The 14,525-nt window shown below is 36.4% G+C and overlaps 2 protein-coding genes across 9 annotated transcripts in view; one reads left to right on the plus strand and one right to left on the minus strand.

The window, feature by feature from the left end:
* Positions 1 to 14,525, plus strand: part of SASS6 (SAS-6 centriolar assembly protein) — a 75,740-nt gene that overhangs the window by 43,337 nt on the left and 17,878 nt on the right. For 6 of the 8 annotated variants that reach the window (XM_023191279.1, XM_023191278.1, XM_023191284.2 and 3 more), the window contains 3 exons: positions 2,200 to 2,297; positions 4,744 to 4,838; positions 4,939 to 6,813. In XM_023191279.1, the coding sequence (XP_023047047.1) occupies positions 2,200 to 2,297; positions 4,744 to 4,838; positions 4,939 to 5,045 (300 nt within the window). In that variant the 3' untranslated portion in view covers positions 5,046 to 6,813. Of the gene's footprint in view, positions 1 to 2,199; positions 2,298 to 4,743; positions 4,839 to 4,938; positions 6,814 to 12,195; positions 13,258 to 14,525 lie in introns of those variants that run through there. The other 2 variants (XM_031936614.1, XM_031936613.1) reach the window with 2 other exon arrangements.
* The window catches only part of MFSD14A (major facilitator superfamily domain containing 14A), a 47,693-nt gene continuing 40,162 nt past the window's right edge, over positions 6,995 to 14,525 (minus strand). Inside the window, exons 9-12 of the mRNA XM_023191287.2 lie at positions 13,121 to 13,233; positions 11,828 to 11,925; positions 9,726 to 9,889; positions 6,995 to 8,363 (exon numbers count right to left, since the gene is read on the minus strand). Coding sequence (XP_023047055.1) covers positions 8,157 to 8,363; positions 9,726 to 9,889; positions 11,828 to 11,925; positions 13,121 to 13,233 — 582 coding nt within the window. The 3' untranslated portion in view covers positions 6,995 to 8,156. The remainder of the gene's footprint in view (positions 8,364 to 9,725; positions 9,890 to 11,827; positions 11,926 to 13,120; positions 13,234 to 14,525) is intronic.

Consider the following 14,525-nt stretch of genomic DNA (forward strand, 5'->3'; position numbering starts at 1 on the left):
TGAGGCAGGAGGATCTCTTGAACCCGGGAGGCCAAGGTTGCAATGAGCCAAGATTGCACCACTGTACTCCACCCTGGCTACAGAGCGAGACTCCATCTCACAAAAAAAAAAAAAAAAAATGCTCCTTTATTTATCCAGCCTTGATGAGTTTTACCCTATGCATACGCCTAGAACAGTAAAGACTCAAGGACATTGACAGGCAGGTAGCTGGAGATTGTTCTTTGTATAGCTCCCTTATCAGAATTCAGCCCTACAACCTCCAGCGGTCCGATCTCCCTAAACTCTAACTTAATCTCCTCAATTTAGCAATTATGTTCTCCCTCTGCATCTGCTGTCAAGAAGGGATTGCCAGTTAGAAAGTTTGAATCAATTGTAGGGATCACATCTTGGAGATCACAGGCCTGCATTGTCTGTGGTCTTGTGTCTGAGAACATTCTCTTCATTTATTTTGCTCAGTTTCCTAATTGTTTATGATTGGTGGCTAGGAGTTATATTAGTATTAGTACTGGTATCTTCTTAATTTGCCTCCCTCTTATTACATGTTTTTTAAAAATAAAGAATATTAGAATCAACTTTCTTGATTAAAAATATCCTATTTGTATGTAATGCTGTTAAGGGTAGATTAATGTAGGGAGAACTGGTATCTTGATGGTATTCAACCTTGATAGCCAAGTAAAGTAGCATATATCTTTATAATTTTATCATATTAAGTTGGTATCCATCTATTCCTATTTTGAGTTTTACCAAAAACTGATGTGTACTTTCTTATGTCTTCTCTTTTTGTATGAGAGTAGTCATGAATTTTTTCTTTGATCTATTAATTTATATTTATAGATTTCCTATAGATTTATACCTTTCTGATATAACAGGAATTCCACAGTACATTATTACTTTAAATAAACTACATCTTATATGCTGTTACTTTATTTTGGATTTTTGCATAGATACTTGATTACTTTTGACGACTTTAAAATTCAGATTCCAAGCCCTCATTTAGAATCTTTAAATAAATAGGCTTTGAAAGTCTTGAAAGGGGAAGAATTTTCAGAATGTATGAGGTAAATGCATTATTGTGATCCTTGGTTACTTTTAATACTAACATTTATTTTAATGTATTAATGTTCATATTCTTGTTTGAAAATAATTGGTAAAAGAATCATTTTGTTATTCATTTTGCTTGTATGACAGGCATTTACTTTTTTACGTAAAGAGAAGTAGGCTTCTCGGCTGGGCGGGTGGCTTATGTGAGCCTGTAATCACAGCATTTTGGGAGGCCGAGCTGGGAGGATCCCTTGAGCCCAGGAGTTCGAGACCAGCCTGGGCAACATGGTGAAATCCCATCTCTACAGAAAGATACAAAAATTAGCCTGGGCAAGAGAACGAAACCCTGTCTCAAAAAAAGAAAAGAAAAAAGAGAATTAGGCTTCCTTTTATTAACTCTTTTCAATAGCATGTGCTTGTGTTATAAAATATAGGTGAAACTGTTTTGGTTTTTTTGTTTTTGGGTTTTTTTTTTTTTTTTTTTTTATGAGACAAGGTCTCATTCTGTCATCAGGCTGGAGTGCAGTGACATGTTCTTGGCTCACTGCACCCTCAACCTCTTGGGCTCAAGCAGTCCTCTCATTTCAGCTTCCAGAGTAGCTGGGACCACAGATGCGTGCCATCACTTCTGGCTTATTTATTTAGTAGAGATGGAGTCTGTGTTGCCCAGGCTAGTCTCGAACTCCTGAACTCAAGTGACCCACCCAAAGTGCTGGAATTACAGGCATGAGCCACCACACTTAGGTAAAGCCTGCATTTTTATGTATAGATTTATCAGAAAACAAATGGAACCACCCATCTCGATACAGAACTGTCTCATTCACCCCGGGAATGGTAGCTCATCCCTGTAATCCCATGATTTGGGGAGGCTGAGACAAGGAGTTTGAGACCCGCCTGGGCAACATAGTGAAACCCCGTCTCTACAAGAAATAAAAAATGAGCCAGACTTCGTGGCGTGTACCTGTAGTCTCAGCTACTTGGAAGGCTGAGGTGGGAGGATCGCTTGAGCTCAGGAGATTGGGACTGCAGTGAGCCATGATTGTGCCACTCTACTCCTGCCTAAGCAACAGAGCAAGGCTCTGTTTCAAACCCCTCCTCTGCCCAAAACTGTCTAATTCTATATAACTCAGTTACATGAGATGTTTTTCCTTCTCACAGGTTCAGTTTAATTTGCAGTTTACAAAACCAAATGCATCACTAGGAGACGTTCAGTCAGGAGCAACTGTTAGTATGCCTTGCTCAACTGATAAGGAAAAGTAAGTACTTAATGACATAAAATTTAATGTTTGCAATTTTGAAGGCCATCTTAAAGAATTTTTCTCAGTGCTTGAGAGCTGTGATACCCACCTGTCTACCTGAGACATTGCAAGTTACTGATCAGTGGAATTTAAGTTGAATCACTCTTAGCTATAAAAGAGATTTCTCCTATTTTTCCTGTTTCCTCCTCCAACAATCTACTCATTTTTTTTTTTTTTAATGTAGGATATGCTTAGATAGTAAAATTTTATTTGTTGAAAGAGATTTTCCTACATAACTGAAGACTGGTCTTTCAGATATTCTCAGATATATTCACAGAAATTTTTAAACATTCTTCATGGTCAGCTGTTTTTGTTTTCTTATATGGCTATGTCTGCCCCTGGAAGCTCTCCATTTTTCTGACTTATTGCTTTCAGTATAATCTAATCTAAAATACCAGCTAGTTAATATGCTAGAAATATGCAGAGAATGAGTAAAAAGGTTTGTGAGATTTTCCTATAGATAACATAAATAAGCTTTGATGCCTTTTTGCGACCCTGGTTTTTAAACAGGGTTTTACATAGTGAAGTCTGTTGATTCAATGACTTGTGGTTAAATCAAACCACTCATACAAACTTTTCTCTCTGGGTAGGCTTCATGTTTGTAATTTATTATTACTAATATACTTATTTATTAAATTTAATGACTTTAAGGCCTGTCTGCCGATACTCATTATCATGAGCTATCACCATCCCAGTTCTACATTACAAACTAAATTACTAACATAGTTCAAAGAGGGTTCCATCCCCAGCTCTCAGCTTTTATTCATTGGATCATGATGTGTTAAAATAGTTAATGTTTGTGGCTGGTCACAGTGGCTCAGGCCTGTAATCTCAACACTTTGGGAGGCCAAGGTGGGTGGATCACTTGAGGCCAGGAGTTCAAGACCAGCCTGGCCAACATGGTGAAATCCCATCTCTACTAAAAATACAAAAATTAGCCGGGTGTAGTGGGCATCTGTAATCTCAGTTACTCAGGAGGCTGAGGCATGAGAATCGCTTCAACCCAGGAGGCAAGAAGTTGCAGTGAGCCGATTGCGCCACTGCATTCCGTCCTGGGCAATAGAGTAAGAATCTGTCTCAAAAAAATAAATAGAAAAAATAATTTTAAAAAGGTAGTATTTGTGAGCCTCGGTTTTTTAAAAAGATCAAAATTCACTTGTTCACAGGGAGAGTACCTTGAATTCCTGTTAATGGTAGCATATCATAATGTTTAGTATATTTAATTCATCATAGGCCAGGCATGGTGGTGTATGTACACCCTCCCAGCTACTCAGGAGGCTGAGACTTGAGTCTTGGAGGTCGAGACTGCAGTGAGCCATGATCCTGCCACTGCACTCCAGCCTGGGGGCCCTGCCTCAAAAGAAAAAAGGAGAAAAAAAAAAGCCAGACAATGTGGTACATGCTTGTAGTCCCAGCTGCTTGAGAGGCTGAGGGATCACTTGAGCCTAGGAGTTGGAGTCTGTAGTAAGCTATGATCAGTCATATCACTGCACTCCAAACTGCGTCACAAAGCAAGAACCTGTCTCAAAAAAATAAAATAAAATAAAATAAAGCAGTTTTACTAGCAGAGAATATGACAATCATATTTGTAATATGAAGTCAAACATAACCATCTCTCCATAAAATTAGGACTGTTCAGTGATTTTGACTTTTTTCTGGTTATTTTGTCAGCTAGCAAAAAGTGGCACCGGGTATCAAACATTAAAGAAAAAAATAGAAAAAGAGTCTATTCACCCACTTATTTTGGAAAATTGGGTCAAGAGCAACCATCATTTACTTTTAAGGATTGATTTATTCTCATTGTTTTGCAAGAGCCTTTAACTTATTACAAGTAATATTAGGGAAACCATTAACACTGGACAGATTTAGAAAAGATGGCAGTGGTAGAAAGGGGAAACATACAGAAATACCCTTCTTTCTCGCCCCGATTTTCTCATTTGTATTAATTTGACCAGAATTTATTATTGTGGAATGTGTATTAATATTTGGTCATGACTACTTTGAAGCACTGGAAAATTTTGAAGAGCTTTTGGGTCAAAGGAAAAAAATCTTATTTTAAATATGAGTTACAAATTAATAGTGTTACTCTCAAGGCATGTTATTTTTTTGGCATGTATCACTTATATGCTAGTATTTTAAATTTTTATAGCACTTGTAGAATTTTCATTTTTCCCACCATCCTTATCCCAGCTCTCAAGATTTTATTATAATCTACTATTTACTGAGGATACTTTGGTTTATGTACAAAATTACCATTTGCTTAAGAAACCAGTGAAGAATGTGTTCTGAACAAAGCTAAGCTATAAATAGAACTTAGTTACATTATCTTGCATATGTATATATTTGAGATAAACCTTCAAAATTAATACTTTGTTAAGTAAGTAATTACCATTTTCTTTTTAAGTGGTGAAAATTTAGGGTTGGAATCCAAATACCTGAAGAAAAGGGAAGATAGCATTCCTTTACGCGGACTGAGCCAGAACCTATTTAGTAATTCAGGTGAGCAGGGATTTCTGGATTTTGTACTCTCTAGTTTAATTAAATGTAATGTATGAAGACTTAATGAATACCAGTAACTTTTTTTGGTCCTCATTTGCAGACCATCAGAGAGATGGCACTTTAGGAGCATTACAGGCGTCTTCCAAACCCATAGTGCTCCCCTCGGCATCTTCAGCATATTTCCCTGGGCAGCTACCAAGCAGTTAATTCTAGTGTCATGTTTTACTTTTTACTGGTATTTTAGAAACTCAGGTGCTTAAAAAATATGTCAACACGAATCAAATCCTAAAATAGCAAGTTTCAAATTTTACTTGAGCTGTTGAACTGGATCCTTTAAGTACTGCTATCTTTTATGGCAGTTTATAGGAACAGATTTGTACTTGGGGATTGGTAAAGATTGTGAGTAAATGACATTTTTTGGTTTGTGAACATGGTGTTTTATAGAATAATAGTATGAATTTTATTAAGCTATTCTTTAGAAATTCAGTTCTAAGGAAAGAGTTGATCCTTATAAGGGAAATTCCAATCATATTGAAAATCTGGGTAAACTAAAACCTGCTCATAACCTCATAGTATGCAACCAAAGAATGCTAATTCATTTTATCACTTTCACTGGTAAAGCAAAACTTTTAAATTTGACACCTGAAAATTTTGAGGGAAAATGATTACCTCCTGAGATATCTGTATTATTGATGACATTTAAAGGGAAAAGTCCTAAATTTACCTTAAATAACTGAAATGAATTAAGCCTTCATAGCATATTTTCCTTGAAACATTTAAATTTGCTATTGATGAATCAAATAAAGTTGATACACTTAAAAAAATAATTTGGACAGTGTATTTATGTGACCAGATTAAGTGCTTTAGTCATTTGAGCTGACAGGTTTTTTAAAACTTTAGTGCTTCCTAAATGTTTATACTCATCTAGTTTTTCTCAATTTGTAGTTTAATATGCAGTTAAATCTGTATCAGTGGAATCTTAAAACTTGGTACTACTACTAAATCTATATCATGAATGATTCATTTATTTTTATAGTATCAGAACTTTGGTTTTCAATGTTAATAAACTAGGCAAAACAAATAACTGTTAGAAGGTACAATTTTCTTCTCTTCCCTATAACTAAAAGTTTTAAGAATTGTTCCTTTGGAAAAATTGATTTTTTAAAAATTCACCCAGAATCATAGGGCCTCGTTTTGTTTTCTTATTGACAAACAATACCTGGTAGCATTCTCTAAAGAGTCTTCCAAATCAATTTTTGTGAAGTACTAATGCTCATGTGGTAATTTTAAAATTAGTTTCAAATACTTTATTACACAGATGAAGAAACATTTCAAGATATTAATGATATAATAATGTTAGAGTTCCATGGTAAGAAAGAATCTTTGCTAATATTTTTTTATGAAGCCAGTATCTTGAAACTACTGGCAATTGAACGTGTCTTAAACTAGGGATCTAATCTGAAAATTCAGTAACTAATATTAGGCAGTGATACTCCCCCTGCCCCCCCATTTAGATATACTACTGTATTAGTGAGAATACTTGGTAGTCACTTGAAAGCACTTGCTATTCTGGAAAGAAGCCTCTTGGTGATTTTGGAAGGGGCTTTGTTGTAAATACTATGTAATATATATAAAATATTGTGACAGGTTTTGGATGTGATGCATGACATACAGACAGGTAGCCCTCTTTTTTTAAATACAGATATCTCTTTGCATATATATACACAAAGTTGAATTTTCAAAAAGATATCATGCTATCATCTTGCAAATTTTTTTGTATTAAATGTATATAGACTTCCAAGTGTGCTAATTCTTTTTTCTACCTCTTAAACTTTTAGTTGCAATTGTTTTGCAGTGTAAAATTGTACATGTGTTAATAATCAAAGTGTTGCATTTAATATTATTTCTGTAAACTCTGAGCTTTGTTAATAAACTATTATACAGCATCTACACTTTGAAAGTCAAGTACTTCAAAGCTAATCTGCATACTGCATTTTTGTTTCTTTCCTCTTGTCTTCCTTGAAGAGTATTTTTTAGTGAGGGAAAAGAAATGGATGCAAAGAATGAATAATTCTTTGATTTGTTACTGTAAAAATGAATATGGTAACAAAGCCAAAACAGGCCCTATAGGAACTCACAGATCAAGACTTTTTTTAAAAAAAAAAATCATTAAAATATTTAACTTTATTAACAGAATATTTACATTTCTTTTAAGACCTTATTTAACCATAGTGAGTGTTCCAAGTTTAAAAAGCATTAAGCAATAACCACACACAAGATGAAAACAGTGTAAACTATACAGTACTTTATATACAATTTTTACAAAGTAACACTTTTTTAAATAATATAACTGGACACAAAAATATACACTTTAGAGAAATTCACATCAGTAATTGTATAAAGCTCTCCTCTAGGGTCCTGAAAATTTAGGACAAACATTAGCTCTGTAAATAAAGTGTTACTGTGACAGTCCTGAAAGGCCACTATATATATTTATCTACATATAGATATCACATTGACATTTTCAAGGCTACCAGCTTTACTATATAATTTTTAGATTACGTATTCAAGTGTTGAGGTGCTTATGATTATGCAAACATTAAAAGAATAGTGGTATAAGAAGTAGCTGGGGAACAAATTTGAGCCAGCATTTAGATTTACAGGCTCTAAACACCCCAATTTAAATTCTAAATGGCTGATACTTTCTCACTTCAAAAACAGTAGTGAATAATGTTTAAAAGTACTGCAAACAAGCTTGAAACATGATTCAGATTTAGTACAGTTTTCTTAAAGAGTTTTTTTAAAATGCAAACAATTCATTTACCATTTCTTTGTTTTAGTGCATCTGCATTAAGGCTTTGAATTATTTGACCCAAGATTTTACAATATTAAAATCTGACTCAAAATTTTACAATGTTAAAACAAATAGGTCCACAACCATACTGCCTACTCTGTCTCACTGAGTCAGCATAGAGTTAAAGCTCAACACCTTAAGGAAATGGTAGCAGAGACATTTGCTAATATCTAAGAAGTTACATATATAGTTTTTAATTAAAGGATGTATAATAAAACAAACAGCTTAGTGGCAAGAAATTGGTGCTAATAAACAAAAGGTTTTTCAAAAGAAATTGTAACATCTTTGGAAAACTGTCCGGTTCTTTGAGTTCCCACTTCCTTTAGTTCCCACGGAGTTCATGCAGATACAGTTCTTAAGACAATCTTAAAGTACACTGTGGATGGAAATGGAATGTATATCCAGAACTAGAGGTGAAAACTAAGACCTGGGTGCTGATAGAAAAATCTTCCTGATTTCAGTCGTCACACATTTGTGTCCTGGAGTAAAGGTTCTTTGGCCTCTCCTGGCGCTTGTGTACTATGAGGATGGCTGTGACTGCCACAGTGCTTTCTCCAACTGCTGGACCTTAAGCTTAAATTGGTATGTTCCGGAATAAACAAGGCAACAAGCAGAGCCAGCAGTACTGAACAGGCTCCAAATAGGAAGGGAGGGCCAGGGATGATGGAATTCTGAGGAAGAATAAAGTAATTAGGATTTTTACACAAGTACGTTTACTCATAAGGAGAAACTGCATACCTTTTAGTATTAATTTATGAATTACAAGCTAATTGCTCTTCTCTTTATTAAAGCCATAATTATAAAAGGCATCCCCTTTTTAGGAGAAAAGAGATACTATTACATTCTCTATAAAATTCTGGGAATAACAACTGGCAAAATAGACTATGCAAAAATATTATATCATTACTTTCAGCACAAAATGTGAACACAGATGTTCTATGATTAATTTGTTAGTCCAAGGGGAAAACATTTATAGAAAGATCTCAAAAATAAAATCAGGCTGTGCATGGTGGCTCAAGCCTGTAATCCCAGCACTTTGGGAGGCTGAGGCAGGCAGATCACTTGAGGTCAGGAGTTCGAGACCAGCCTGACCAACATGGTGGAACCTCGTCTCTACTAAAAATACAAAAAAAAAAAAAATTAGCCGGGCATGGTGGAATATGCCTGTAATCCTAACTACCCGGGAGGCTGATGTTACAAGAATCACTTGAACTCGGGAGGCGGCAGTTGCAGGGAGCCAAGATTGTGCCACTGCATTCCAGCGTGTGTGATAGAGTGAGACTGTCTCAAAAACAACAAAAAAACTAAAAAATAAAATCAGGTGGCATACAGTATTTACTATAGTAGCAGAATAAATGACCATTTCTTTGTTTCAAGAAGGTAATTATAATTTCAAATGACTGAAAGTAAAAAAAACACAGGTTACTAAGAAAAACAGACCTTTGTTTTAGCCCAAAATTACATTCATTCTTAGCAGAAGCTTGCACTGCCAGTTTTAATTTGTGTATGGCCCACAAACATTCTTTTATTTAAAAGTAGTCTTAGTGGGTTGGACGATTAGTGCAGACTCTGCTAAATAAGCCAGGAAACTGATGAGCTGCTAATATTGGCCAAAATGATCAGCACTGTTTGGCATTAATTTTCAGTTGAAAGGAGGGAAATATAGCAAACAAGTGAACAAAGGTATTTACCAGCACATAAGCCTGCCTTTTGTATGAAAAGTCAGTTATATGGAACTGTGATATTAGAAAAGTTTCAAAAGAGAGACTAGTAGTATAGAGAAATGGTTTGTTACATATGCCATTGACAAATTAGGTTGTTTAAAATTTTTCATTCTCAAGCGGAAAAAAAAATACGCACAGCCAATTTTCACAAGGCGGTATGTAGAAGAACACAGTCCCTTAAACTCTGGTTTTTAAGCATTTTATTCAGTCAAAAATAGAATCTCACATAAAAGTTTTTATGACCAAAAACTAGTATCTTTTAATCTAGCCAAATGAACTATACAATTTGATCATGTGAATGAGAATTACCTGTTCAAAGTGGTGCTGAGGGCTTGTGTTTGTTCCCAAGTCTGTCCCTGTTATTGGCAGTTCTTTAAGTTCCACATGGAATATGTAGAAAATGAATCCATAGAGGGCCGGTCCCAGACCATTGCATAATCCTCGAATTCCTGTTATCATTCCTTGAACGACACCTACATTGTTTAAACAAATTATCACTTAGTAAACTACATATTTTTTCCCTACCGTAGAACCAGTACAAATATAAAATCAATCTAAAATCAAGGTTCTTATCAGACACTAGCAATTTACAGCAATATCATTGGAAGCTATTAATATTTAGAAGCTATCAGCTCTACAAAGTGTAGTAAGCTGTCCTATGCAAACATGAGCTTGGATGTACCCATGTATAGGTCTAACATAGAAACAAGTGGGCAAAACCACTTTATGTCCTAGATTACAGCCTTCGACACATGGCTGGTTAAAAAGCAGTCCCGATTTCACAACTACGAATGTTAACATTTCTCTGTCCCCAAGCAACTACTTAAGACCCCTTTTAGTCAAAAATAAAGGTGGGGGGGTTGCCCTGGCTGGAGTGCAGTGGCGCAAACTTGGCTCACTGCAGCCTCAACTTCCTGGGCTCAAATGCCTGGCTAATTTTTGTACTTTTTGTAGAAATGAGGTCTCACTTTGTTGCCTAGGGTGGTGGTGAACTCCTGGACTCAAGTGATCCTCCTGCCTCAGCCTATCAAAGTGTTGGGATTACAGGCGTGAGCCACTGTGCCCAACCAAAATCACACTTTGTTTTTTTTTTTTGAGATGGAGTTAAACTCTTGTAGCCCAGGCTGGAGTGCAATGGGATCTTGGCTCACTGTAACCTCTGCCTCCAGGGTTCGAGTGATTCTCCTGCCTCAGCCTCCCGAGTAGCTGGGATTACAGGTGCACACCACCATGCCTGGCTAAACTTTTTTGTACTTTATTAGTAGAGACGAGGTTTCACCATGTTGGCCAGGCCGATCTCGAACTCCTGACCTTAGGTGATCCACCAGCCTTGGCCTCCCAAAGTGCTGGGATTATAAGCATGAGCCACCGCGCCTGGCAACACTGTTTTTATAGCATTTTTGTTTCTCTTTTGAATCTTTTCTCTAATTTAAAATGCAACTTGCTTTGGCCATAGGCCTTTTCTCCCTCATTTATCAACCAAGTGACAACTGCCACTGTTTTGCAGTGCCCCTTGTATCCTTATGACTAGGAAAAAACATCCTTTTCAAAGAATTATTCCTCATCTGTTGGCATCCCAAGAATTAAATGTTCCCACCAAAAAAAAAAAGCATGTTGACATTAAAAATGTTTGCTATGCTACATATCTTCAGATGACTGAAACTGTAAGATTTTCTTTTTTTATTAGAGATGGGAGTCTTGCTGTGTTGCCTGGGCTAGCTTCAAACTCCTGAGCTCAAGTAATCCTCCTGCCTCAGCTTCCCAAGTAGCTGGGACAACGTTCATAAAAGGTCTATAAATATATCCCACAAGGTGTCTAGCACAACACAGCAAAAACTTAATGTTTAGTTAATATTCTGTGGCCAACCTTCATCAGGAAATTTTTTTGAGACAGGTCTTTCAAGGTCTCTCACTCTGTCACCCAGGCTGGAGTTCAGTGGCCTGATTTTGGCTCACTGCAACCTCCGCCTCTGAGGCTCAAGTGATCCTCCCACCTCAGCCTCCCAAGTAAGTGGGACTATAGGTGTGCGTCACCCTGCCCAGCTAATTTTTGCATTTTAGCGATGGGGCTTCCCTATGTTCTCCAGGCTGGTCTCCAACTCCTGAACTCAAATCTGCCTGCCTCAGCCTCTCGAAGTGTTGGGATTACAGGTATGAGCCACCATGCCCAGTCTCATCAGTAAATTTTCTAAGAACAGAACAGATAAGCCACATATTCTAAGTGAGAGAAAAGGGAATATGTATCTACCTAAGGATAAATACCCTAGAATCTGCTTTTCCTGTTTATATCAAAAGCAATTTTAAAATTCTCTACCCTGAAGATATACTTATGTTCAGTACACAGGAGACAGAACACAGGATTAGAACATTCTGTACTTTTAAATAATTATCGCTGGTTCCCATCAACTCACCCTGTTGATCAGCATCAGCAGTTCGCGAAACAAGTGCACTGACGGCAGGAAAGGTGATGCTAGACATGGCTGCTACTGCCCCAGCAGCCCACATCATCCTGCAATGAAAGCAGCAAAACCAAAACAGTAACTTCTTCTCCACTGTACCTGAAAGTCAAACTACATACTTAACTAATTCTTACTGTGAAATGGCTGTAGAGAAAAGGAGAACTGAACTTGCTTACTAGGTGACTATGGGCAAGTAGCTTAACAGTCTAACCCTGTATACAAAGGCAGCAACTTAATTCACAAGAGTGCTGTGAGGGTGTCATGTAAAATTGGGATATCATGTTCCAAACTGTAAAATGTGCTGGGTATTATTTCTACAGGCAGCTGAGAGGTTATATTGAGGATAATGTATGATACAGATGAAGAAACATCAAATATTTCCAAACACATGAAGCCAACAAGTCTTTAGCAAAGTTCTTATGGATTTGTGATTCAGTGTGAAGATATCGCTGATTTGATCTAATCCTTCAATTGTAAAGAACAAGTAACTTGGATGTTCCTGGCTTGATGTTTAAAAGAAATGTTTTAGGTAACCCCAATTGTGAGCACCTCTTTGCAAAGGCTAGTCTGGAAAACAAATCGTCACACTCTTGATGCTTACTCCTATCCAAGTCCAAACAGAGACGAGGCAGTGAGCTGTCTGAAATATTAGTGCAAACCATGGAGTCCAGTCCCGTAATGCCTGAGCACAATAACACTATCTACGTGGGCAGCCTGACAAGCACCACTACTCAACGCCCCGCAGGAAATCCGACTGGGAGGAAAAGCTGAGACACAGCATGAAGCTGGCACCAAAACAACTCGATTGTTTTCACTTCTGGTTTGCTATCAGTAATGATCACTGGTTATACAACTTTCTTTTTCCTAACCGGAAAAGCAAAAAATGTAAATAACGTTCAGGGCCTTGTTGCTATGGGATTACATACTTTTTCCTACTAATTATACTGATTACATACTAAATCAGTAATGGACTGATTTAGATTAAATGCTCCTTAAAGATTCAAAAGCTGTATAATCTCATTCAAAAATTCAGCCTGTCATTTTGCTACAAAAGGTCACCTTTTTAATCCTCAAGTCATTCTAGGAGAATATATAAATATACAAGTGGCAGACTCAGACACATTTTGAAAGATAAAAAGCATAGTATGAGACAGATTATAGTCTACCGCTCAGTTGAGAAGCAAATAAAAACAGAAGAGCTAACACCAAAATTAAAACTATTAACATTAAAATATTTATACTTACCAAGGTTCTGAACCAAAGCCATACCATGCCAACTGTAATATTTGAAATCCTAGACCCAATAAAATGGTGTTCTTATTTCCAATTGACCTCATAAGTAAACTCAAGACTATGGTCTGAAAAAAAAAAAAAAAAAAAAAGATTTATCGGAATAAAGTTTTTAAAAGTGACTTCTTTCAATCTATACTATAAAAGGACTATTGGTACTTTTCCACAATTTGGCTGATTTTCAGCAATAATTGCCCTGAATATGTCTGAGATCACTGGTCCAGGTCACATAAGCAGATGAAAAGTACCTCTGCTGACACAGATCCAGACTGAGAGAGAGTTAGAAAACTGAAAGATAAAACTTCCTATTCAGTACATTTCTACTGAGGACCACTTAAATCAGTAGTTGAAAATGGAAGGGTCAAAAGTTCTAATGATTTGGAGATCCCCATTATGTAATAACCTTAAAGCTTGTTTAGGTCCAAGTTAGTCTAAAATGCTTATTTCTACAACTAAAGAAAACCTAACATAGAACAATGATTACCCATATATTATTTACCTAAGTTAATCTATTGTTGAAACCATGATGTCTTTTATAAACAGTAAATAAGTTTGATTTGGGAGAAATACAGTATACTAATTAACAGCAGAGGTTAGAAAAACAGCCTGGATCATAATCTTGGCTTTGTGTGGCTCTGAGCAAGGCACTTGACTTTGAGGCTCACTTTTGTCTCTTTCCAAATGGGGATAACAGCACCTATTTCAAAACCTTGTCATGTGAATTAAATGAGATATATTTACATTAAGTTCTTAGAATTGTGCCTGGCAATAGTCAGAGTTAATAAACAATATTATCAGTGGGTGGGTTTTCTTGTGCCTCCTTTTTCTTTCAAAGTTAACAGAAATTCAGCAGTGATTTGGGAACATTAGAAATTTTTTTTTTGCTATTCTAACTAAAGTGTTTAATATATGACATAAAATAGCTAGTAAGTCCATAGACAAAGAAGTAAAAATAATTCAGGAAGTCACTATTTTATGATGGGCTGACACTTTAAAACCCATAAAATGTAAGTTTTGAGTTCTTTAAATTGAGATGGCCATTTAAGAATTTAATCACAAATATGCCAGTGAAAAGCAAATGATTCTTTCAAGGAATTTTGGGCAATTAGAACTCAAAGCTTTCTTCTGTAAGACTTTCACTAAATCATGTGAGTATAAGATTGAGTTCCACAAGGCATGGCTCCCTTGTAGAATTACATTCTTCAGCAACCAAACCAGAAAAGGAAACTCGCCCAGAGCCAGCAGTTAGCTGAGAAAAACTTCAACTGAAAGAAACATTTAGGCTGGGCACAGTGGCTCATGTCTGTAATCCCAGCACTTTGGGGGACTGAGGTGGGAGGACTGCTTGAACCCAGGAGTC

Source organism: Piliocolobus tephrosceles, chromosome 1, assembly GCF_002776525.5.
Source record: "Piliocolobus tephrosceles isolate RC106 chromosome 1, ASM277652v3, whole genome shotgun sequence".
NCBI classification, from domain to species: Eukaryota; Metazoa; Chordata; class Mammalia; order Primates; family Cercopithecidae; genus Piliocolobus; species Piliocolobus tephrosceles.